Raw genomic sequence first — 25130 nt, forward strand, 5'->3', positions numbered from 1 at the left:
TAACTTGACTGCAGCAGGATCACCCACATCCTTGAAGTTCAATGGGGCCAGGATTTCTTCCATACTGTTTAAAATATGATTATGTTACATTTTCACTGGGGCAAAATTAGATCACTGGCCTTCAGCTGTGACAGCATAAACTTAACCACCTCTGCCTTCCCACATACAAAATGGGGAATCTGAGAATGAGGAGACAGGATCTTGGGGCTGGGGTCGGGGTGGGGAAAGAGGATTTGGTTTGACTGGTGAATGAGGGAACATAATCTGGAGGGGAAAACAGGATGATCTGGGGAGGTCTGGGAAGAAAACAGAGGAAATGGGGCTGCCTGAGGCCATGTTTACACTACCAGGGATCGACACTACTGTGATCGATGCAGCAGGGGTCAATTTAGTGTGTCTAGTGAAGACCTGCTAAATCAGCAGCAGAGTGCTCTCCGGTACTCCACCGGAATGCGAAGGGTAAGGTAAGGCAATGGGAGAGTGTCTCCCATCAACCCAACATGGTGTAGACACCACAGTAAGTTGACCTAAGCTACGTGAATAACATAGCTGGAGTAGTGTAACTTAAGTTGACTTACCCCGGTAGTGTAGACAAGGCCTGAGTCGGACAGGCAGAGAAGAGCAGAGAGGAAATATGGGAACTAAGGATAGGAAGAAGAGGACATTAGGGCAGGATGCCGGAGAAAAGAGAGAGGGTGGGTGAAAAAAGAGTAAAAGAAGTGAACTCCCAAAGAGGAACAGAAAGCTGGTGATCCTTGGTGGGGAGGAGTCACCTGGAATACAGGTGAGTGCAAAGAACTAACAGAATGAGGAAGCAAGATGGACGCAGAGGATGAAATCCAGGCTCCACTGAAGTCAATGGGAGCTTTGCCGATGAGTTTTAATGAAGCCAGGACTTCAGACAGAGAGCAGAAGAGATGGGAGCAAAGGGACCAGAGACAGTCTAACATGGGAGAGGGAAAGAGAGATGGACAATGGAGAGTTGAAGGGAGACTATGAAAAAGTCGAGCAAATATGAGAAGAAAGTCAATGTTTTCCAAAGAAAGAAAAATCAGAGATACTGGAAGAGTTGAGAAATAAAAGAGAAAGACAGGCAGAAAGGAGATATATGAGAGATGGAGAGGAAAGATGGGCATAAACCTGTGAATTAAACTAAGAGCATCTGATGTATTTATCCTCCCATATCTGACTGGATTTCATGGGCAGACATTCCGGATATATAATCAGTTCTGGGTGGAAATGATGGAATGCCTTCGGAATAAGAGTACTGCAGGGGCCTCCAAAATCATCAGCATCCTTAGACAGCTTCTATTGTAACAGTGGGGAGCCACAAAAAAAGAAAAATATCAAGGAACTGCATTTATTGAATACCTGTTTCTATTTTACTCACACTGAACCACGTTTAGTTATGGCAGATGTCTAGTTTGTGGGGGAAAATCTATGGGCACCAGAGAGTAACATATTTTCTCTAGAAACAGTAGATTATTCTTTCAGACCATAAAATAGGGACTTAGTACCAAATCCTAGGATGAGCTGAGCACTTCCTGCAGAACTGAATGCTGCTGCCAGGAGGTGCTCTGGACTTTGAAGAATTGGGTGTAATACACCTGATCCAAAACAAGTGTTTTGAGGGGACAGAAAGCCTAGAAATAAGCCTTACATCTGCTTGCTTGCTTCTGAAGAACTGGAGTAGGGAACAGGGTAGCAGTTTTACAGCTATATTAGGTGCTAATGAGGATCTTTAGCAACTAACCATCAAATATGTCTACCATTCGGAAGAATGCCAAAGACAATGATGATTTTCCACTGCCAGTGCGACCACAGATCCCAACCTGCAAAGCAAAGGAAATTGTCATTGCTCTGAAGTCAGTCTTGGGGAGAAGGGAATTATAAACCAAACTCACAGACCCAGTAAGGAAATGTAAAATTTTACCCATATTGATAAAAACCCCAAGCCAACTTAAAAACAAAGGGACAAACATACGGCAGCACAGGAGTTGGGAGAGGGTTCCGTAGTGTGCACTCCCGCAAGGAGCATTCGTATGAGGGCTGCTACTGATGCTGGGGAGCACAGTGATGGGATAGTTATGATTGCCTACATTGCTAACAGATCCAGTGGTGATGGGGACATGTATGTAACCATGGTTTCATCCTCTATTCACCAGCGCATTTCTTAAGGGGACATCAGGAGTGAATGTCTGCTTTAAGGTCCATGGGTTTAAGGTGCTAGATATGAGCAAAATACTGAGCACTCAGGGTATAAATTGGATCAGATGCTTGGTCATGGTGACTCTTGTTCTCACACATACAGGTTATCCTGCCCACCAAGGCCTTGATTTAGCAAGGCCCTTAAACATGCGACTCACATTACGCATGAGAGCAGTCCCATTGACTACTTATGTGCTTCATTTTAGAAACATGCCTCAGTTCCTTGCTGCATCAGGGCCCAAGGGACTCCTCTTCTACCCACCAAAGGCAATTAAAAAAGGCAGTATCAAATATTTTATAGCCAATATAAAAGTGAAATATCTAATATCACAATAATTGCTGCAGATGATGCTTCCGGCACTTATAATAATGATTATTATAATAATATAATTAATAGTTTTAAATATATTATATGGCATTATAATACCATATACACCGCTACCTTAATATAACACCACCTGATATAACACAAATTAGGATATAACGCGGTAAAGCAGTGCTCCGGGAGGGCGGGGCTGCGCACTCCGGTGGATCAAAGCAAGTTCAATATAACACGGTTTCACCTGTAACGTGGTAAGATTTTTTGGCTCCCAAGGACAGCATTATATCGAGGTAGAGGTGTATATAATACATTCCACTTCAGGATTTCCAAGTGCTTTACAAATGATCAATAATATTAACATTTGCAAGATAGGTAAGTCTAACTCATCCTCATTTTACAGATGGGATAGAATGTAGTACAGAGGTGTTAAATAACTTGCCCAGTGCCACACAAGAAATCTGTGAGGAAGGTGGAAATACATAGGTTCCCAACTTAGCCCTTTGCTTTAGCCACAAGGCCATCCTTTGGGTGCAGCAAAAAATGTTGGCTCTGTTTGCACATCTATACGTTCAAGTATTTTAGATGCTGTTCTTACTAGTGGGCCATCTTTAGTGAGGAGTCCTCATTTCCACAAATGACAAAAGTTGCTATAAAGGTATCAACCTGAAGTGAGGACGGCACATTACCTTCTGTCCTGGTTTGATGTAAGCCTTAACATGCTTCAGAACAGGCTTCAGGTTATTTTCATATCGGACACACAAATCTTCAATCTTGATTTCCCCCTCTTGTGGCCAGTCTTTCGGGACTTGAGAAGGGTCTTAAATATTGACAGTAGACAAAGGCAAATGCTACAGTTGAGTCACCCTCATTGCGCTTTCCCCTTTGCCATGCATCCATTTGTAAGCACGTTAGGAATCCTCTCTTTAGTCTGTTCCAAAGGAGCTAGGCAAGATGGCACCTGCTGAGACTGCACTCTCCACCAGTGCTGGAATGCAGCTGAGAACTGCAGCACAGGACCATTAGCACCGAGCTTCCTGATCTCGATGCACAGGATGAGCTGGTTCGCTTGTGCAGTACTCTCGATGTCATTGAGAGTACACGCAGGTAAACAGTGGCGGATTAGCCACTGGGCCAGTGGGGCCGGTGTCAACGGACCCCAGCCAATTGAGGTGCCCTCACACCCCAATCCACTCCAACCACCCGGCGCTCCTGCCAGGGAGCAGGGGAAGCCCCCATGCCCTGACCCAGCTTCCCGACAGGAGCACCGGGCAGGTGTGGGAAGGCCCCATGCCATGACCCCATTTCCCTGGCAGGAGTGCTGAGGTGGGGTGGGGGGAGAATGCAGGTGGAAGAGGTGGGGAAGAGCTCCCACTTAGTCTGGCCCAGGGCCCCACAAACCCCTAATCTGCCTCTGTATGTAAATGAGAACGGAATTTGGCCCAAGGTCTCTGTGTTTTTTGCATGATCATGAATGGAAGACATGAAATGTCCTTGCTTTTATGGTACCTACAGAAAATAAAAAGGATGATAGTACAATACCCATAGTGCCTTCGTAGTTCTCAGACTCCATGGTCAGGAAACTGTTCACTTTTTTCACTGCGCCCATCTGCACCTCCAAGTCAGCTAAATTTCTTACAACCCAGTTCAAATAGTTGGTTATCTGCATCACAGAGCGAGAAAGGGAAAAGACGTCAAACACGATTTGTCTGGTAAATTGTTACGCTGTTGGATACGGGTTTGATATGTTTGTAGAAGCCTTGGGCCTGATTTACCGCAGTGGACCTGATTTCAGTGGAGTTACTCCAGGTTAAAATTAGTACAGCGGCATGCTAAATGAGGCCTTTTGTCTCCATTTTCATGTGGAGGGTGTCTCCATCCCACCCTCCACATAATGTATTATGTCCCAATAATGTAGTGTTCTGCACTGTTATCCCCATTTCAAGATACAGAAGCATTTTACCTCCAGCAAACTGGCCATTGATTTGAAGCACCTTGAGTTGTGGGTCCCCCAACTTACAGTACCTAAGGCACCTTAAATTGGACAACTAACATTTGATTTCATGAAAATTTCCTTACTGTTGAAAAGCCATTTTTTGTCAAAAATAAGTTTAATTCTTTTTTTTTAAAGCCAGCTCTCTTCTTTTTCCATACCATAATGCCTGCCTGCAAGAGAAAACTGTTTCAGACCCCTGCTGCCATAAATTATGGGACCCCTCCACCATCCAGCCATAAAGAAAGGGAATATGGTTGTGAGCTGAGCACCTGAGAGCTGTTCATGATCCCAACCCATTCATCAGACCATTTTCCCTCTCTTTACCTAAAGCAATGTAAGGACTGCAGCTCCCTGAGCTGTTTAAGTTGTGGAAGAAAAATATAGAAAGCTGAGGACCATAGAAAATAAAAAGCTTTTCAGTTGGAAATAATGGGATCACTGCAGTTTCAAGTGGCTATAAGCAATTCTCCAAAAAGGGCCATATTTTAGGCGTTTAATCAACCCACACTACACCCACCCACCTCACATATCGTTTGAAAGCTTATTTTATGTACATTTACATGTGATATGATGTGGAGATGTCAAGTGGTTGCACAAGCCTGCAAATGAAGTGAAACAATGGTACCCAAAATGAGCGAGTCACTTTTTGCTACTCTGCAACATGACCGTGACTACAGTTTTTACTGTTAAAGTTAATTTTAACACCTTAATGTGGTTATTATTGGTCAAAGCTACCACATATTGGTTTACCATTGCAACATGGATGGAAAAATGTGGATGATGAACTACTTCCTATAGTCTTCAAGGGCCCAAGGGCATCTGAGCTTCTACAACTCCTTAGCTGTGCCTGTACCAGAAGAGGTTGCTGCACAATTAACTATGTGTGTTGTCTGCATAGAACTGTGCATATACCAAGGCAATGAAGACGGTGGTAACTCATGCACTCTCAGCAGAGATCATATAATGAACAAGATGATGATAATGATGTTGACTAGAAATGTCACCAGTGCTATTACATTTCAATGAGACCTGTACCTAATTATTATTAGATTTTGTTTTACCCTGGTGATTGTTGTTGTGATGCTTTGAGGTCACAAAGAAATCTAATTTTATCCCTTGAAATAATACATAGCTATATTAAACTAACAGAGAAATACAAATATTTCAAAGTGGTCATTTTAATATTGCTTTTTCTTGTTTCTGTGGTAATGGCACCATTTGACAGCACTAGGGCATACCTCATCTTAAAGAAAACATAGTAAGGTTTCAAATGATGTATGATGTGTGTGTAGAGAGAATACATTTAACCAATCAAATCTGTGGTGTCTGCCAATCACCTGCTATAGGAACAGATTGTTGGAGCTGCACCACTACCTATAATATACCTGCTGTGACAGACCCAGACCAGTGGGGTACAGGAATCTGGTCGAAGGCAAATATACTGGTCACTGGATGAACAATTTTCTGTTCCCTGAGTGATCAGAGCAGGGGCAGCCCTAGAGCAATCAAGAACCTGCTAGAACCAATTAAGACAGGCAAGCTAATCAAGACACCTGGAGCCAATTAAGAACTTTCTAGAATCACTTATGGCAGGCAGGCTAATCAGGACACCTGGTTTAAAAAAGGACCTCCCATGAGTTAGTAGGGTGTGTGTGTGCACAAGGAGTGAGAAGGAGTGCTGCTGGAGGAGTGAAGAGTTCAAGTGTGATTAGGCTTCAGGAGGAAGATCCTGCAGTGAGGATAAAGAAGGTGCTGGGGAAGGCCATGGGGAAATAGCCCAGGGAGTTGTAGCTGTCACACAGCTGATACAGGGGACATTGTAGACAGCTGCTATCCACAGGGCCCTGGGCTGGAACCTGGTATAGAGGGTGGCCTGGGTTCCCCCCATCCCCCTAACTCCTGATCGGACAAAGGAGGAGTTGACCCGGTCTATGAGAAACACCAGAAGGGACGGTCTAATTTGGAAAGGGATCTGGCCTGTCCATGACCCACTGTGGGGATTGTTCTCTGTTTCCCCCATGCTGGCCAGTGATGAGGTTAGCTGAGTGGACGGCAGGTTTGAGCCACTAGCAAAAGTGGCCAAACTGAGAGCTGCTGTGAATCTCTGACGCAAGCAAATCTGCCTATAAGTGCAGGACCCACCAAGGCAGACGAGGCACTTTGTCACACTGTGTATAGGGCTTTTTTTAGCAATACTACATATAGTTTTGTATAGCTACAATACTACATATAGTCTTATTTTCTGCAAAGAATGCCAGTAGCATACCGATATTGTTCTGTGATACATTATGTTCAGGTATTTTTGTTAATGCAAAAAATAAAAACCAGCAACAGAAATTAGTTATAAAAGGGGAATAAAATGTAATGTTAAAACTTTCTATTCAATAACACAGCTTTGGAAAATAAAATAAAAATACCAAATCCCTCCAAGGTTATCTGTTTTTTAGGGGAGGTTAAATTAGTTTTTAGAGCTACTCAAATAAGGAGATGTATTGTTCATATTTTTGTTTCCAAAAATCTGACATGCAATTTGGATTGGCCATATTCAAGCCTTTTTGTTTGTTTTTCCATCAATATTTAGACAACTAGTTTCTGTTTATAGAGGTGCTATGATTTGTCTGAATGCCTGCATGAGCAAAGAGATTCATTGTTGGCTACATGTTTACGAAGAGGGTGCTGGGCAACTGCAGCTGAGCCAGTGCTCTGGTCACTGCAACTCTAATTACTCTAGAGTAGACCTCATTAAGAAGAGCTGTGCCTAACTGATGGGCTGAGGAGAACTAAGAGGCTAATTTAGCCCTTTTGGCAGATGACACAAAAGACACAAGAAGTGAGAGAGGAGAAGTGAGTGTGTATGCACCCATGCATGTATGTGCTCTCTCAGAAGCTGAGGCCTCAGTAGGACTGTAAGTGTAAAAGTGGTGGAAACAAATATTGCAAATAAATTGCAGGAGGTGTTTTACTGGCAAAAGGTCTCTGAGCTGTATGTGGGCTTGAACAGAGGCGGGAGCAAGCAAGCCATGCCACAAAGTTATTTGCAGGCTGATTTTTTTTTTTTTTGTTCCCGCATTTACAAAAAGTCAGTCATCCAGCAAAGAGTGAAAAAACAATACCATATAATTTAGGTGAATTTATTCTTAACCAAGAATGACTAAATCACAGGCTGAGGTTTATAAAACAGCAGTGTAAAGTTAGGGGGCTAAATCCACATTGAGGTGCTTAAATAAGTAGCTTGACCTCAGTGGGAGCTGCTGGGTGCTAAGTATATTTGAAAATTAGGCCACTTATTGAGAGGCCTCAATACGGTTTTAGGAACTGAACTTTAGGTGTTCCTTTTGTATAGTGCTAAATTCCCAGACAATCCATAGGCTGTGAAATGATCCTATGAACCCAGAAAAGTGAGGAAATACTTTGCAGTTTGTTCGCAAAAATGAAAGCGGGATAAATCTGCCAAATAAAAATTGTTATGAAAAACAAAATTCTCAATTCCACTCATTTTCCACTGAACAAACACTGCTACAAATAATCAATAGAGTTTTATAGTAAATAGTTTGCACTGAAATAAGTTTTAGTGTCAATCAAGAGTCTTCAGCAGTAGTCAAGAATGACAGAGTAATCCTAGGAAGAGCATGAAGGAATTCTTTTGCCATTTAGACACCTAACTCCTTGTTCAGCTTTCTAGGCTGGAGGTTTACTGTGTTTATGGAAAAACCTGCTGCTTGGGGAATTGCAAACAGATTTGATATAAAAGCCTGGCATTCAGAGAGCTTGGCATTTCATTTAAATCTGCATCAGGGTTGTGTAACTGCCAGGAACTTGGATGCTTTTATGCACTGGGGAGGGACTGGGTCTATGATTATGAGCTATGAAGGGAGCAGCAGTATGAGTGCTTTGCTGTCATCCAGTTCCAAACATCATCACATTTGGGCTCCCAAAGAGAAACGATTGAAAACCTGTCAAGTGGGGTAGCCAATGATTGAACCACAGCCAAAGTTTTGCAAGTGATGTGCTGGGGAATAAAAAGGGAGGTAACAATGTAGAGATTATTTAAGAGGTGTTTTTTTTTTAAAGTGTTGTCTCAAACTTTAGTTAACAGCTGACTCTCTCATGTGTTTGCATGCATAGTGCAAATACAAAGTAGTTACAAACCTTGAATGGACATCTCAGAATTTCCAGATATCTTTGCTAACTAAACAGCATTAGAAGGAATTTTCTGAATGTGCTGTTAACATAACATATTGGAGCAGTTCCTGGGCCACTGATAAGCCCTCTTTGTGCTGATACAGCAATAAAAAGGGATTTAAAGCCACCTTTAAGGCTGCCACTGAGAATTCGCTTGCTGGTAGCCTACCTCCAACCATCAAGCCCAGCCTTGGTGCTAGACCTACACCCAATTCCTCCCACTCTAGTTGGCTTCCAGCCACCCTCCCTAGCATGAGTGCTACATAAATGGCGCACTGCAGCCTGCTTTCTACCCAGGGCCGGCTCTAGGATTTTTGCTGCTCCAAGCAAAAAAATTTTTAGCTGCCCCCACCCTAGCCCTGGGCTCCCCCCTGCACCTGCCTGCTGCCTCAGCTCTGGTCTCCCCTCTTCCTCCCCCCCCCCACGGCCCCCCACCACACCCTGCTGCCCTAGCCCTGGGCTCTCCCCCCTCAACCTGCGCCCCCTCCCATCCCAGCCCTGGGCTCTCCCCCGTCCCCCCCGCCCCCTGCTGCCCCAGCTCTGGGCTCCCCTCTTCCCCCCCCCCACTGCCCCCTCCACCCACACCCCCTGCTGCCCCAGCCCTGGGCTTCCTCTCCATCCTCCTGTCCCAGCCCTGGGTCACTGGTAACTCGCTCCCAGAGTGGGTCATTCAGCAGGAATTTTGGATGTGCACAGAACACAGACAGGATTGGTTCCCATATGGTTACAGAGCTGCAGTAAAGTGGAACAATTTTCAGCTTGTGTGATTGGAGGATATCTGGATGCATATTACAAGACTGTCCTCCATAAATGAGGAAAAGTTGAGGTGCCTTTATTATTCTTTTGTTCCACTCTTTGTTTCTGTGGGGAATTTACCAATGCAACATCACTGTCTTCCTTTTAAACAAATAAAATTATTTAAAAAAAGGGGGGGGGGCGCAATAGCTGTTGAAAATAGCAATTCCAGTCCTAAAAACCACTGGGAAGCATTTCTTGCTGCTTCATTTCTTATCCTACTTTTTCTACAGCAAGTTACAGTGGATCAGTGTATTTGATTTGCGAGAAATGAAGTAACAGCTGCCCAAATTGAGCTTGAGCACACCTGAATTTTGAGGTGTTCAAATCTGGAGGGCAGGTGCTAGATTCCCTTTCTGAATATTAGCTATATCTGGAAAGGAAAAGTCAATTTCTGCTTCCCTGGCTCAGAAGTGGAAATCCTCCTACGTGCCTGGTACTGTCTCTAAAGCTGCCCAGGTCCAGTAGAGGCTCCCCTCCCTTACTTTTCATTTTAAATTCTAGTGGGATCCATGTACCTCCTTTGCTAGGCTTCAGATAGAGAGGGGCACTCTCCATTTAGTGCACCCAATTCCTTCTTTGGGGCTGCAAGGTGAGGTCACACCAGTATCCCTAATCCAGTCTGGGGATGTCTTCTGAAGGGGATATCTGGCCAAAGCCTTCTACTCCTTGTTCCCCATTCACAGTGCCACCCCATGCTAGCAGTGAGCTCTCCATTCACAGCAAGCTGCAGCATGAGGTTTCAGCTACCATACTCTCTCCCCCTCCCTTTCCTGTTGATAGTGGCCAAGGGAATGTTGGGAAATATAGTCCTTTCCCTGCTCCAGGGCTGGCTCTATAGGCAGGGAGCTAGGCAAGGAACTACAGCTCCCAGGGCCCCTGTTGGTTCTCAGCTCCCAGGCTGGATCCCTGCCGGCTGCCATCCCTGCAAATGGGCTCCCCCAAGCATCTGCTTGCTTTGCTGGTGCCTAGAGCCACCCCTGTTTCTACCACCCCATCCATGAGACTCTTCCTCCTCCTCCTGTGGCTTATTTCCTATCACTTCCATTAATTTATTCAATTATTTTTCTCTCAACAACATAAGAGCACCCATCCTAAGCTCTTGACATACCTTGGGCATCTTTGACAATCTTTTAAAAATACACCTATCAACAGAACCATCTGTCACCCAGATCGAATTAAATAACTTCTGCTAAAACAAAAATTAACCAACCGCTCCCTACGCACCCCATCAAAATCCCACCCTTTTCTTACCCATTTCCAGCCATCTCTTACCAAGCAAGGAATAAAAGATGGACCTTGTAGTGTGTATTGAAGGCTAACAAACTTTAGTGTCTATGGACCTGGGAAAGGAGTGAGTTTCAAAGGTCCAGGGCCCACTTGCTATCCTGCTCAGCAATCTGCACAAACCCGCAGCTTTAATCTCCTTCACCAGTACACTTCATGTCTAACCACTCCATTCCCAACCCTCGAGACTCCAACCCCAATCCTGTCTCTTGGTGTCAGGACTCACCTATCCAATTCTGAATATAACAGTACTCAGCATCTGGTTGATCCCAAAAATGTGGAGACATCACCACTGATTTTGCAAGATCTGTTGGATCGTCATTTACAACAGGTTTCACGTTACGCAGCCTTAACAACATTGTACAGTGCAAAACAAAGTGCACACAAGGGCTAGTATGTACTTCTAATTTTCTTTCTATCCTTGGGAACACATGGGGCCTGGGAATCTTTTTGGTTTTTAAATTGGCTCACAAAACCTGAAGCAAATCCAAGTTGTCCTGAACTCACTCAGCTTTGGCCTGAATCCATTATTTGCAAGATTGTTTCTTTTGAGATTAAGAAACTTGGAAGATAACCATGTATCTATATTTTTAAAACCACCTTAAATCTAGTAGATTGGTCTCAAGTTTATTTATGTTTGTTTTGGTACGTACCGTCAGTGCGTACAGGAGACCCAGGCCCAGAAGACCAGAATCAGACCCGTAGGTGATGGACGTAACAGCTGCAGTGAGAACTATGCAAGCACCCAGATAGTCCTAAAAAGGAAGGAAGGAAAAGAAAAGATAGATCCTATAACACAAGTTGGATGAAAAGTCCAGTGTCAAAATAAAGCCTTATAAAATCAGAAAGCATCTTGTTCTATACTTCCCTTGCCCTCAGTTCAGACATTTAAGTTTTCAGACGGGACCAGTCATTTTTAGTGCCCAACATGAGACACTTTGAAGGAGCATGATATTCAGAGGACAAGTGCTTTCTCGACATCAGACCCATTTAAGTGCCTCAAATAAAGCACCAAGAAGCAGGCATCCAAAATGACTAGTCACTAAAACAACCTTCTTTGAAAAATCCATTCCATCATAAAAATGACACTGATACCCTCTTTTGTCCCAACCCCCAAGCAGAGTTTTGATCCCAAACAGGAAGAAGTGCCAGAGACTCCATGAAGTCGATTAGGGACTTCACTATTGCTATTTATTGTATGTGGAAGTTCCTCAATTACTAGAGTGATGGGGACCAGTATAAAACTCATAGATGGATGGATGGATGATGAAATAAAGGAGGTATTTTATATTCATCATTTTAGCTGAAAATTTTACTTGTCCCATTTGGAGTGAGAATACTTCACCCTAAAGGTGCAGTCTGCTTTCTGTTTTGTAGAACTCTAGATATTTAAAGATGGATAAAAACCTCATTCCTCACATTTTTAAAGAAGCCTCAATCCATCCTCTAAATTTATTATCCAAATTTTGCAGCTCGTGTCAGGACTTCAGATAAAAATGATCAACTGTAGATTTCTAGGTACCTGATGTGATTTGTGGACACAGTCAGGTCATTGATACCTAAATTTTATCATCTGCCACTGCAATTCTCACATGCCATTTCAGAGTCAGCATTTTTTCTTTTGATTTTTCTCCTCTTTCTATCCAAGAAGCTTTCCCTCTATGATTTGCAATGAATACTGCTCAATTCATCTGCTTGTAGGAATGCTAACATGAAGATGATAGTAGCCGCTAACCCAATCTCTGTAGCAAGAAAGTGCGTTTTCTGTACAGTACACTTGGGTCTCCATCAGCTATTGGAATAGGAGCTATGCAGTCACTCTGAAACCCATATGGCTCTGTGTGATAACAATACCATTGCACATAGCCAAATTAGCTATTTCTTGGCAACATTGCATTCTTCCACATAGTATATTAAAAATCCCAAAGAGCTGATAGAAGAGATATGTATTTTTGATGAACATTGACATTCAGCAAGTCCAACATCAGGAGATTTTAATGGAAATTACGACAGCTTATACCAGGGCTAGATTTTGTCCTTTAACTTCATCTTTCTTTTACGGGGTACAAATGGGGCATCACTGAAGTTCATTAATACTGTACGGGGCTGAACCCTGAGATCTTACTCAGAGCCAGATCCTGTCCAGAGTGAGAAATGGAGCAGAACTGTGCTGCCCCAAGGGAGTCCAAGGAGGCAGAATGCCACACGGAGATCTCAATATGCAGGTGAAGTGTACCTAACGCTAAACCATTCCAAGGGTGAAGCTTAGGCCACAGTCTCTGGCACAGAGCAGAAGGACATGGGCCTGCCTACTCCTTGGCCCTTCTTTGGAATGCTAGGTGAGTAGGGAGGGAGCAATAATTCTGTCTGACCCTTATGGAGACCATGAACATGGAGGGAGGCTCCTTATGTCCCAGTCAATGAGAACTTATATCAGGGCCAAGCATCTGACCCTCTGTTTGGGGGCTTATTGCTGCCAAATCCCCAGCTCTTACTGAGCCCCAGAACTTGGGCCCTTACTTAGGGCCCAGTTCTGCCATCTTTACTCAAGTCAAACGGTATTTTACTCCACAAATGGCCCTATGGACTTTGAAGGGTATCCTGGCAGAATCAGGCTATGAGTGAGGGCCTCAGGCCTGGGTCCATCATTTGGGAAGTGCTTTGGGGTCCTGAGAGATGAAAGGTGGCATAAAAACCAAAAACAGAATTTTTGCAAAGTTGGCAAAACTACCAAAGCCCCTTTGAAAATAGTTTCCACTTGGGCAGGGCCTCAGCTGTTGCACAGTAGTAGAACTTATTTCTGTGAACAGAGAGTCTTATTTCAAAGTTATGTAGAGATTTTCTGTTGCACTCTTTTCAGAACAATCAAGATCTCAACACTGAAGTATGAAGTAGCCTTGTATTTTCTTACCTCAAGCCAAGAAAGCCAAAAAAAATTAAAAAAATTAATAAAAAAGCCTTGCTGCTACAATATAAACAACCCTGAGCTATTTTAAGGATCACTGTACACAAAACTGTTATATCTCATTGTGAGATTAATTTCAACTATTATCTCGCCTTGTGCATCAGGCAAAGTCTCTGTTTGCTTCCAAGGTTTCAAAACCATAGCAGGGACTAAACTGTACATACCGTCCTGACCTCCAGCCATCTGTTGGCAGCTGACAGAAACAAGTAGGCAATGTTGTTTGTGTCCGTCAGTTCCAGCATATGTTGTTTAAACCTGGCTTCATGCCTGCAAACAGCAAAGTGGTTACATTATAACACACATGCACAAAACGTTCAATTGTTCTAAAAAACCCAACAGCTTCCTGAACTTGTTATGTCTTTTACCAAACGTAGGAGAAAATTCTCCCCTCAGAAGCACACCTTATTCACACTAGGCAGTACCTTGTTCTACAAATGGTATCACTGGGTTGGGTTGTGGGTCAGAGTGCATGTCCCTAAAGCATAGTAAGAACCCCTTTTACATCTCTGCACTGGTTAACCAGACCGGATGTGCAGCATTAAGCAGGCATTATTTACCCACAACTGCCCACAAAATCAGGTGGATGGGGAAGGGAATAGGCAGAGCCTTGGCTCCCCTCTTCCTCCCAAAATGCTAATCAACTGAGATAACCCAACAGCAAATTACTACACCCTGGAGCAAGGGTGGAGCAGAGATTTCACATTTCAGCCAAAATCTGACTGATAAGCCAACTGCATGAATCCTTCAACACAACCAGTGTCTTTCTTGTATTAGGCCGATTGACACACCACCGCCATTCAACCCTTTACCTCAGCCATTTCCTCAGACAGCCACAAAATGTCCGAAAAACTGAATAATAAATCATTTCTAAATTACAAAAGCGAATGGGTTGTTTCAGCTTCCAATTGGTTTTCCCTCCTCTGTAATAGCAATGGTGTTTAGAAACCAGTAAAATACCCAATAAAAGACTGGTAGATTATGTAAGCCTCACAATTACTCTTTGGGGGCATGTCCCCACTTGGTGTAAATTGGCCTAGTTCCATTCAATTCAAGGGATTTATTGTGATTTACCACAGCTCATCTGGCCTTTGGTGCTTGCTCAACCTGGCAGCCATTTCTTGCTTCACATACTACTTATTCAAGTCCTAAGCACTATCACTTAAAGAAATAGCCAAATTTCACTCAACAGCTCATAAACTGTTTTACCACTGCAATCCCTCCAATTTCAAAATAATTGGTATTTAAAAGTTCAGGACCTTGCGGTGAGAAGATCATACCACTGATGGCTGAAGGCCATCTTTGTTGTTTCCCAGTTGTCCCAGTTTTTTTCTTGGTTATATTTCACATGTTTCGTAACTGTGGTAGGCAAAGAACTTTCTGTCATAGCAGTGAGTGGGAGGGGTGAAAATACAGTGAATATTCTGCTAGTGTCTTTCTATTTGGCAGCAACTCCCGTTTTCCTAATGGAAACTCTGACACACTCAATCTGCGTATTTTCATCCAAATCCAGATCATCTTCTGAACATTCCTAGACTTTTATCCTGTCAGATGACAAACAGGAAAGGTCACTGAAATCTCAATCTAATTTAACTGTGGTGCTTTGTGGTAAACCACTTGAAAGAGTTCATTATTTCATCCCGGTACATAATGAACTCAGAAGGTAGGGGGTGACTAACAGAGTAATAGGTAAACATTAGCTTGCTGAGAAAGCCCCGAGACTCTGGAAATGGAAGGCTGGTTTGACAGGGAGAAACAGATGAATGAAATGGAATGGCTTTGATTCTCACCAGGGGCTGTGGAAAATTCAAGTGACCAGATGTGATCCTTCCAACCTGATGCTTCCAGCTTCTCAAGGGCTGCCCCTTGCTCCCTGCCATCCCCAGCCTACTTTTGGTTTTCTAAAATAAAAGGACTGATCCTGCGAGGTGCTGAACTCCTCCTGAAAGACACTAAGCACACTTACCCTCCATTGAAGATAACATGAGGTGAGGGTACTGTACTCAGAAGGCACTCAGCACATTGCAACACTAGGTCTAAATTTTGATCTACTGTGTTAGCAGGTCATCCGGATGGATAAAACTCAGTACTTCATTTTGAATTTAGGGCTTTGGTCGCACTACCTAACATCTCTTCTGCTGCCAAAGCAACAGGACTTTTGCCAGTCCTGTAGCATCCCTCCCCATTTTTCTCCCAATCCACTGCCATGGGAGCAAGAACCTTCACTGAGTGATGGAATAGAGTCAGGAAACACCCCCCATTTACTGTGGTGGTTAGCAAATCACTGGTCTCTCACTGGCTGTGTGCTTGCTTGCTTGCCGTGTGCCTGCTCACTTGAAGTTTATAGTGTGGTCTGGTTGGGGGCTATGTAAACCTAGCGGCCTGCTAGGAAAGGCAGAGAGCTTTCTAAGGAGGCTCTGGCCTGCTATCCTTTGATCTCTAACCCCTTTAAGCTCTATTGATGATGGGGTGGGCTTATCTCAAGGGAAACATATCTGCTCAATGCAGAGCGGCAGTCAAAAAAAGCTAACAGGATGTCAGGAACCATTAGGGAAGGGATAGATAATAAGACAGAAAATATCATAATGTCACTATATAAATCCATGGTATGCCCACACCTTGAATACTGAGTGAGGTTCTGGTCATCCCATCTCAAATAAAGATAGATTAGAATTGGAAAAAAATACAGAAAGGGGCAAAAAATGATTAGGGGTATGGAACAGCTTCCATATGAGGAGATATTATTACAAAGATTGGGGCTGTTCAGTCTGGAAAGGAGGCTGAAGGGAGACATGATAGATGTTGATAAAAGATGTGGAGAAAGTGAATAAGGAAGTGTTATTTACCCCTTCACATAACACACAAACCAGGGGTCACCCAATGGAATTTATAGACAGCAGTGGTAAAACAAACATAAAGAAGTACTTCTTCACACAGTTTAGAGTCAACCAGTGGAACTTATTGCCAGGGGATGTTGTGAAGTATAACTGGGTTAAAAGACGAGGATAAGTCCGTCATCTCATGCCGACAAGCTCCTGCTGACAAAATAAAACCACCCCCAAAAAGGGGCGGTAGCTTTGTCAGCGGGAAAGCGCAGTCCACATTGTTGCTTGTGCACACCATTGCTTGTCCACACCATCGCTTGTCATTGGTAAAACTTTTGTCCATCCGGGGTATGTTTTTTCATACCCCCAAGCGACAAAAGTTTTACCAACGAAAGTGTAGCATAAGACATAGCCTTAGTCAAGATGGCCAGGGACACAATCCCATGTTCTGTGTATCCCTACATCTCTGACTGCTGCACGTTGCAACCAGATGACAAAGGGTGGATCACTCAATAAACTGCCCTGTTCTGTTCACTCCTTCTGAAACATCTGGCACCAATCATTGTCAGAAGCCAGGATACTGGGCTAGATGGAACACTGGTCTGATCCAGTATGGCCGTTCTCATGTTCACATAGGTTGGATATCATGGTATTCTGAATCCCACCTACCCAAGTCAGTATTTTGGATGGAGCTCTCATTAGCTTATCACCTTACCTGGTGGAAACTGATATACGGGGCCAAATTCTGCCTAAAGAATCTCAACTACAATGGAAGTATCTGGACCAAATTCAGCAGTGATGGAAAAGGTGGTCTAAGTCAGTGGCTCTCAACTTTTGCAGACTGCTTTACCCCTTTCAGGAGTCTGATTTGTCTGGCGTACCCCCCAAGTTTCACTGCACTTAAAAATTACTTGTTTACAAAATCCGACTTAAAATACAAAAGTGTCACAGCACACTGTTACTGAAAAATACTGACTTTCTCTTTTTACCACTTAATTATAAAATAAATCAATTGGACTATAAATATTGTACTTACATTTCAGTGTATAGTATTTAGAGCGGTATAAACAAGTCATTATCTATATGAAATTTTAGTTTGTACTGACTTCACTACTGCATTTTATGTAGCCTGTTGTAAAACTAGGCAAATATCTAGATAAGTTGATGTATCCCCTGGAAGACCTCAGCGTACTGCCAGGAATATGTGACCCTTTTGTTAAGAACCACTGGTCTAGGTTCCATATTGGGTCTAATTTGGTCAAAAAGCATGTTTAAGTAGCAACATAGTGCAATTGTCACTGATTTGGAATTCCATGGCTGTGCAAAATGAGTACAAATTACACTAATTTTAGTATTCGGTGGTAATCAAGTTAGGATTTTGATGGGGTCACTCTGGATTTACACTGGGGCGTTTGAGAGTAGAATTTAGCCAAGCACATTTAATGGAAATTGGAAAACATATATATGCCTTGGGAAGTCTGAAGAGTCCTCTTGGAATGAGGTTATATAGTCACTCATTTTCTGTGCCTCTTGTGTATATATTACATTTATCTACCATAAAAAGAAAAGAGGTCACGTTTCAAACAAAATGATGACATTTTTCTATTTTCCATTGATAAGACCAGTGGCAGTTTCTGTCAATGTCTTGTGCGTGGGAATGACTGCTAACATCATTCAGCTCCTCAAAGTGGCTGTATCTTTTATGATTCTGTGGCTTAATCTCATATAGTAATTTAATAATCGTTTCATTATCCAGTCCAGCAGTGACCTTTTCTGCTTCCACGCATGTTCTTGATCCCCCAGTGACCCATCTTTTCTTTTATGATTTAACATCTGCTGTTTGTTCTCTTATGATATGACTCATTTCTGGAGCACTTTTGAAGTAAATCCAATTGCAGAGACAGTGTGCGAAGACATAACTATCATAAATGTAAGACTTCCTGCCAAGAAGGTCTACAAACCCATAAAATTATCCGAGAGGAGTGATGGTCCAGTGGATAGGGCACTAGTCTGGGACTTAGAAGACCTGGCTTCAGTCCCCTGCACTACTACATACTTCCTTTCAAGACATCTTGTCTCTCTCTGTCTCTATTCCCCATCTGTAAAATGGGTATAATAATGCTTCCCTACCTTGCAGGGTGTTTAATACATTAAAGAGCGAGAGGCACTCAGATAATGGGAATCACATAAATACCTAAGGGCTTGTCTACACAGGGACACTCAGGAAAATTATTTTTCAACATTTTTAGTTTAATTCAATTTCAAAGTGAATTAAGCTAAATTGAATTAAGGCCACTTTAATTCCGAGTAAGTGTGTCCACACAAGGTTTTAATTAAGTTTAACTAATCCTCTTTAAATTCACATCTTTTGTTAATTCGGATTAATTTTCCTGAGTGTCCCTGTGTAAAGAAGCCTGTAAGTATCTAAATGGATAGCTCATTCCCTAAAGGGCATGATCCTGCAATGGGAGTTCTGGGTGTACATATAATGCAGGATCAGGCCCCAGATGGTGAGCATTCCACTCAAATTTTGGCTATACATGATTTTCTGTTTGAACAAAACCTCTGAAAGTTTAAGTGCCACACACTGAAAAAGCTGTCATCCCTAATTCCACAGAAGTCCCACAAGGATTGATACAGCAAATTAGCTGGTGTTTTTAAAAATCTGTCCAGGGCACCAAGAGCCATGGATCGGTGCCATTTCATTAGTTGTGTGAATCAAAATAAACAAATAAAATAATACAAATGCTGAGTTCTCCTTTTGCAAGATGATTTAATTATGGCACAGCAAAGACAAATGACTTGCCCAAGATCAACACTGAATTAACAGTAGAGCTCAGCTTGCTCCTCACTGACCTCACTTATCATGTTAGGCCTGTGGTGTTGCCAATCCTCCTGGTTTCACTGGGAGTCTCCTGGAATTGGGCTCTATCTCTCGGAGGCTACTGACGCCAAAGCAGGAGATTTTAGGTGCTAAAAGTCCAGTGGTGCAGCAGAGCTAAGGCAGGCTCCCTGCTTGCCCTGGCTCCGCGCTGCTCCCAGAAGCAGATGGGACATCCCTGCGGCCCCTGGGGGCTGGGACCTGTGGCCAATGGGATCTGCAGCGGCGGTGCCTGCAGTCAGGGGCAGCACATGGAGCCCCCTGTTACCCAAAGGGGCCGCAGGGATATGCCGGAGGGGACCAGCATGGGGCCAGGGCAGGTAGGGAGCCTGCCTTAGTCTTAGCCCCGCTGCACTGGTGACTGGAAGCCGCCTGAGGTAAGCGCCACCCAGCCGGAACACCCCCCCCTCACCCCCTCCTGCACCCCAGCTCTCTCCCCCAGCCCTGAGCTCCCTCCTGCACGGAAACTCACTTCCAGAGCTTGCACCCTGCATCTGGCTCCTGCAGCCCAATCTCCTGCTCCAAGCTCAGCCTGGAGCCCCCTCCCACACTCCGAACCCTCAGCCCTAGCCCAGAGCCTGCACCCCCTCCCACACCCCAACCCCTTGCTCCACCCCAGTGAAAGTGAGTGAGGGTGGGGGAGAGTGAGCTACAGAGGGAGGGGGGATGGAGTGAGTGGGGCAGGGCCTCGCAGAATGGTCTGGCAGGGGCGGGGCCTTGGGGAAGGGGGCAGGGCAAGGGTATTTGGGTTTGTGTAGGCCTGGTGGTTTTATAAGATGCCAAATAAACCAAGATGGGCTGCTCATTTAAAAACCAAACATCTTGATTTATTTGCAAGACTTGTGCACTGCTCTGAAGGATCAGGCGCTGAAGAGTAAACACATGTTTACAAACCTAAATGCTCTGATGGTGGTGAGGCCTTCAGCTGTTTCTGAGAAATGACAGAGTAGAGGTAGTTGGGTGCTGTCATCAAGCTCCTGAAGGTCCCTGTGATCAAGAGAAACAAAGCAAGAGGTGTATAAGAAGCAAGAACAGGTCAGGACCAAGAAGCAAATGAAATGCAAACATTTTTTATGGATATTTTACTGTAGTTTTTTACAGTACACATTTTTATCAGGACTATACAACAATATATTTATATTAAAGGAGAGTTAGCACAGCAATCTCGCATCTGTTAGAATTTTGAAGAAATCCTGATTTGATGCCATCTTTACCATTCTGGCTTGAGGTCAAATCCAGACCTGGAAGGGATCTGTTTTCCAGTCCTATCTTGTTTCAGCCAAAATTTCACGGGAATGGCTAGTGTCATGATAGTTCCATCGTTCAAGATGGTAGAAATCTTGGAGATTCATGGAATTCTCATGAAAGAAATTTGTGAGATTCAGATGCTGTTGAATCTGAATCCAAACTCTTGCCCTAAGTCTGATTCATCATTGAACCTGAACCATGAAGCCTTTAGCCTAGCCTAAAATTAAGCCAGATGGGAATACCGCAGGTAAAGTACCTGTGGCTGTTTATCTGTAAGAATCCACATCCATTGGCCAATAATTCTTCAGAAATGCCTTATAATGTTTGTTATTACTGCTATATACTGAACATGAAAAACAAGGCAGGAGTATAGACTTTTTGTTCTAGCACTGATGCCATTTCAGTTGGGATGTATAGAACATTTCTATAGAATTAATGCCCTCTTCATTAGTCAGTCAGATTTCCTCAATCAGTTATTGAGTAATAACCCACTCAGATAATCCATTTGAAGATATAGGCCTACAAATCCACTTTCTTGCAACTAGAATGTTTGCTCAAACAGAGTCAAATTTTGTCCTCAGATAAACATAAAATTCCCACTGTAGTAATTGGGAATAGCACATGTATATTTGACTATGGGTCAAAGCATTTGATATTTACCCTCCGTAATAAAATTTGACTGTGTTGGTGTATTTTGATAGATAATCTATCAACAGCTTACTCTTCGGTACTGAATGTTACTCCATGGAGAGGCAAATTTGATGCTTGTGTTTGGATAATAAATACGCTGCAGTATGACCAATTTATAATGGAAAATATAAAGTAATTTTGGGGGAATGTAGTGGGAAACATTATAAGGGGTGAAAGTGTTACAGGAAATACCATAAATATTTGTGTTCCTAAAACTTAGTGGAGATCATGTGCCCAGACAGGACACCAGGGTAAGTGCTGTTTGAATACTCGCTCAAGCTATTCCTTCGCAGTTTGTTTCACATGAATGACTTTTATCGATACAATAGTATTCCTCCAGCCTCATTTCTGTTGTAAAGCACAAGAAAACAGATCTTCTAACTAGGGATTAAATGGAGTTCAAAATATATAATAAAAGATGTCTCTTGCTGACCCAAAGTTTCAGAAGTGTGCACGAAAAAGAATGTATAGTTACACGGATGCCCACCATCTGCACCTGCAATGCCCAGTGAATACGCATGGGTCAAGAGACTCGGGCACATAGTGCGTGTAACATCTCCCCTGCATGTGCACAGGAACCAGTAGTGCATGTGGGAAAATTGTGTGCACTCAATATTGAAAATCTGGGCCAGCATGTGGTTTTGCTCCCTTATATAAAACTATGGGAAGAAACCAGAGCTTTGAATTAGACATGCACCATCCCACTTAATCCATTGCTTTATTTCTTTGAGGTAGGAATGGCCGAGTCATATCTTTCTATACTACAGTGTTATATATTAATTTGAAACCACTATTACCACTAATTTGCTTGTGATTCTCAGTTAAGAATGCCATTTGAATTTATTGGAATCTTTAAAGAGGCTGGGGCATATAAAGGAAAAGCAGTAGCCTCTCTGTAGCTAAGGTTGCTATCAAGTTCCATTATAAATTATTACGGGGGCCTAGTATAAACACACAGTGAGTGACAGCCCTGTCTCTGAAAAGTTTAAATAAGATAAGACAGACAAAGGGAAAAATGGGCACAGAGAGCTCAAGAGACTCACACGAGACACTCACACAGCAGGTCAGTGAAAGAGTTAGGAATGGAAGCCATATCTCCTGTCGCCCAGTCAAGTGCACTACCCACTAGACCACACTGTCTCCACAATACCTATTTTAGTGCCCTTTACAACTTTGGTTTGGAAAATTGGTAGGGGAAGGAGAATGTTTCTGCAGCATGTAATGGAAATTCATCAAATTGATTTTGAATTACAGATCATTATAAATTTACCCTGATTCAAAAATTTGCTATCAACATTTTCATATTGATAATTCTCTTTGAAAACTCATGTGCTGCCTAAAGCTGAAGAAAATAGGTTACAATTAATCAAAGTTATGATCAGTTTTTGTTGTGGATAATTTTGAGGCCCAGTCCTGCTCCACTGATTTTAGCGGGGGCTATTGGCTCTAAATTATGTCAATAAGAGTGTTTTGCCTTTGAAAGAGACTGTTCCAGGTCTCAATCTGAAATGCCTATGATTATCAACAGAACAGGTACAGTAAGCACAGTGACAGTTCAAACTTCCCCCTACACTGCCCCACTGAGGTGCATAAATCTTGACCGGAAGTGACCGTCTCTAAGGATGGAAGCGTGTTTAAGTCTTCACTTCTGTTCAGCCGTTAGCCATTTTGCTATGACTGACATCAAGAGCTGGAGCCAATCTGTGATTATGGTTTTTGTGACATAGATATCTAGCCACTAAGAAATAGAGTAAGACAACCAACCAAGCACCTGCACCCTGATTCAGAAAAATACCGAAGCACATGCTTAAAATTAAAGCGTTTTCTTGAGTAAGAATGTTTTCCTAAAATGGGGTGATAGTCTATAATTGAAGCAATAACCCTAGTGTGAAAAAGTTTCACATTTTATTAAATGTGAAAGCTTATGCTCAAATAAATTTGTTAGTCTGTAAGGTGCCACAAGTACTCCTGTTCTTTTTGCACAATTTATTAACAATCTCCTGAGCAATTCAATTCTCCAAGCAAGTGTAATTTTAGAAAATTCTCAAAAAGCATAATCTTTAGAGACAGTCAGCATTTTCTGAAATGTATGAAATGTAGTTGAAAAGTGGACAAGGTTTTCTGTGGAAAGTTTTTCCATTTTTCAATTATGTCTCTCTCAGGTTGAAAAATTTCAAACATTTGTCAGTGGAGTTTACCAAAGAAATTATTTTCTGTTCTTGACTAGCTCCAGTTATATTCCAAGATAAACCATAAATATAGGGGTTTTAAAAGAAATGTACATGGCAGCTTTCAAATACCTACTTGGAAGCCACTCTGAAGTATTTCTGGATGAAATAAAAGGCTACTCCAAGCGGTACAAGAGCAACAAGGAACCATGGAGTGGCATATGAGATCATTCCGATAGCCGACAGGCAGAGCAAAGTGGACCGGGTGAGAGACTCCAGAGTAGGGGGAATGTGCTATTCCAAAAATAAGATAAAAATATGTATTAGACAGACCTCAGGAATACGGCAACTATATACCTTCCATGCGTGGGGTGATGACAGGGGCTGGTCTATGGCCATTCTGCTGGCCCTTCACCACTGGGAATCCCCTTTATGCCAGAGGAATTCCCAAGGGCTTTTCTGTTTCTTTGAGCCCAGAGCCAGTCTACAGGGGCTTCAGTGGAGGCCAGAATTAGGGCCACTGGGACTTGCTGATGCTCAGCATCTCCAACGATCAAGGAGAAACAGGCAGTCTCTTCCCTTCATTATGAGACATGAACGGGAATCTTCTCTGTGAGATCTCAAATAACTTAGTAGTGCTCTTGAGTTCCCTATTGTCCCATAAATGGTGTCCTGTTCTGAGAGCCCTGCAATCACTCTCCTTTGTACATATGCCTCTAGATAAAGCATTCACAGTAACCTATCATCCAAGCATCTTGGTTCTCAGAAGTAGTGGAAGCTCTGCAAACAACTCTTCTGTTGAAATATGTGCTTAGTTCACTATTATACACTATAACTTTACATAGACTCATACAGTTTAAGGCCAGAAGGGACCATTAGGTCTAGTCTGACCTTCTGTATATCACAGGCCATTAAATTTCACCCAGTTACCCCTGTATTGAGCCCAATGATTTGAGTTTGGCTAAAGCATAACTTCCAGAAGGCATCCAGTCTTGATTTGAAACACCAAGAGATGGAGAATCCATCACTTTCCTTGTTAGATTATTCCAGCAGTTAATAACCTTCACTGTTAAAAACTTGTGCCTAATCTCTCATTTGAATTTGTCTGGCTTCAGCTTCCAACCATTGGTTCTTTTTGTGCCCTTCTCTGCTAGTATTACAGTGTTGCTCGCCATTGCCATACATAGAAGCAAAATCACCTCCCCACTGCTTCCTTCTCACTTCTCCCCTATTTATGCATCCAAACATCATATTAGCTGTTTTTGCCACAGAATCACATTGGCAGCTCACGTTGAGTTGCTTATCCACCATGGGGCTGAGGACCCTGAGCCACAGCACTCCACCCCCTGTGGGGCTAAAGACCTTAGAATCCTGCGGCTGAAGCCTGGACCCCCGAATCAGGGGTGGGGTCGGGGGAGAACTTCAGGAAATAATCTCTGAGAATTTAAGCACTGCTTGACTCTCCTATCAGTTTTTCCATTATTTTGTCCAACATTAATGTCAGGCTAACCAGCCTATATTTACTCAAGTTGTGCTGCTAGCCCTTTTTGAATATTAGCACAAAATTAG

General features: G+C 42.9%; 1 protein-coding gene across 7 annotated transcripts in view; it reads right to left on the reverse strand.

The window, feature by feature from the left end:
* The window catches only part of ABCC9 (ATP binding cassette subfamily C member 9), a 119215-nt gene that overhangs the window by 7225 nt on the left and 86860 nt on the right, over positions 1 to 25130 (reverse strand). For all 7 annotated transcript variants that reach the window (XM_039482129.1, XM_039482135.1, XM_039482104.1 and 4 more), the window contains 7 exons: positions 23698 to 23855; positions 20350 to 20442; positions 13917 to 14019; positions 11441 to 11542; positions 4070 to 4190; positions 3217 to 3347; positions 1754 to 1832 (listed from right to left, as the gene is read on the reverse strand). In XM_039482129.1, coding sequence (XP_039338063.1) covers positions 1754 to 1832; positions 3217 to 3347; positions 4070 to 4190; positions 11441 to 11542; positions 13917 to 14019; positions 20350 to 20442; positions 23698 to 23855 — 787 coding nt within the window. The remainder of the gene's footprint in view (positions 1 to 1753; positions 1833 to 3216; positions 3348 to 4069; positions 4191 to 11440; positions 11543 to 13916; positions 14020 to 20349; positions 20443 to 23697; positions 23856 to 25130) is intronic.

Source organism: Mauremys reevesii, linkage group 1, assembly GCF_016161935.1.
Source record: "Mauremys reevesii isolate NIE-2019 linkage group 1, ASM1616193v1, whole genome shotgun sequence".
In the NCBI taxonomy this organism is placed as follows: Eukaryota; Metazoa; Chordata; order Testudines; family Geoemydidae; genus Mauremys; species Mauremys reevesii.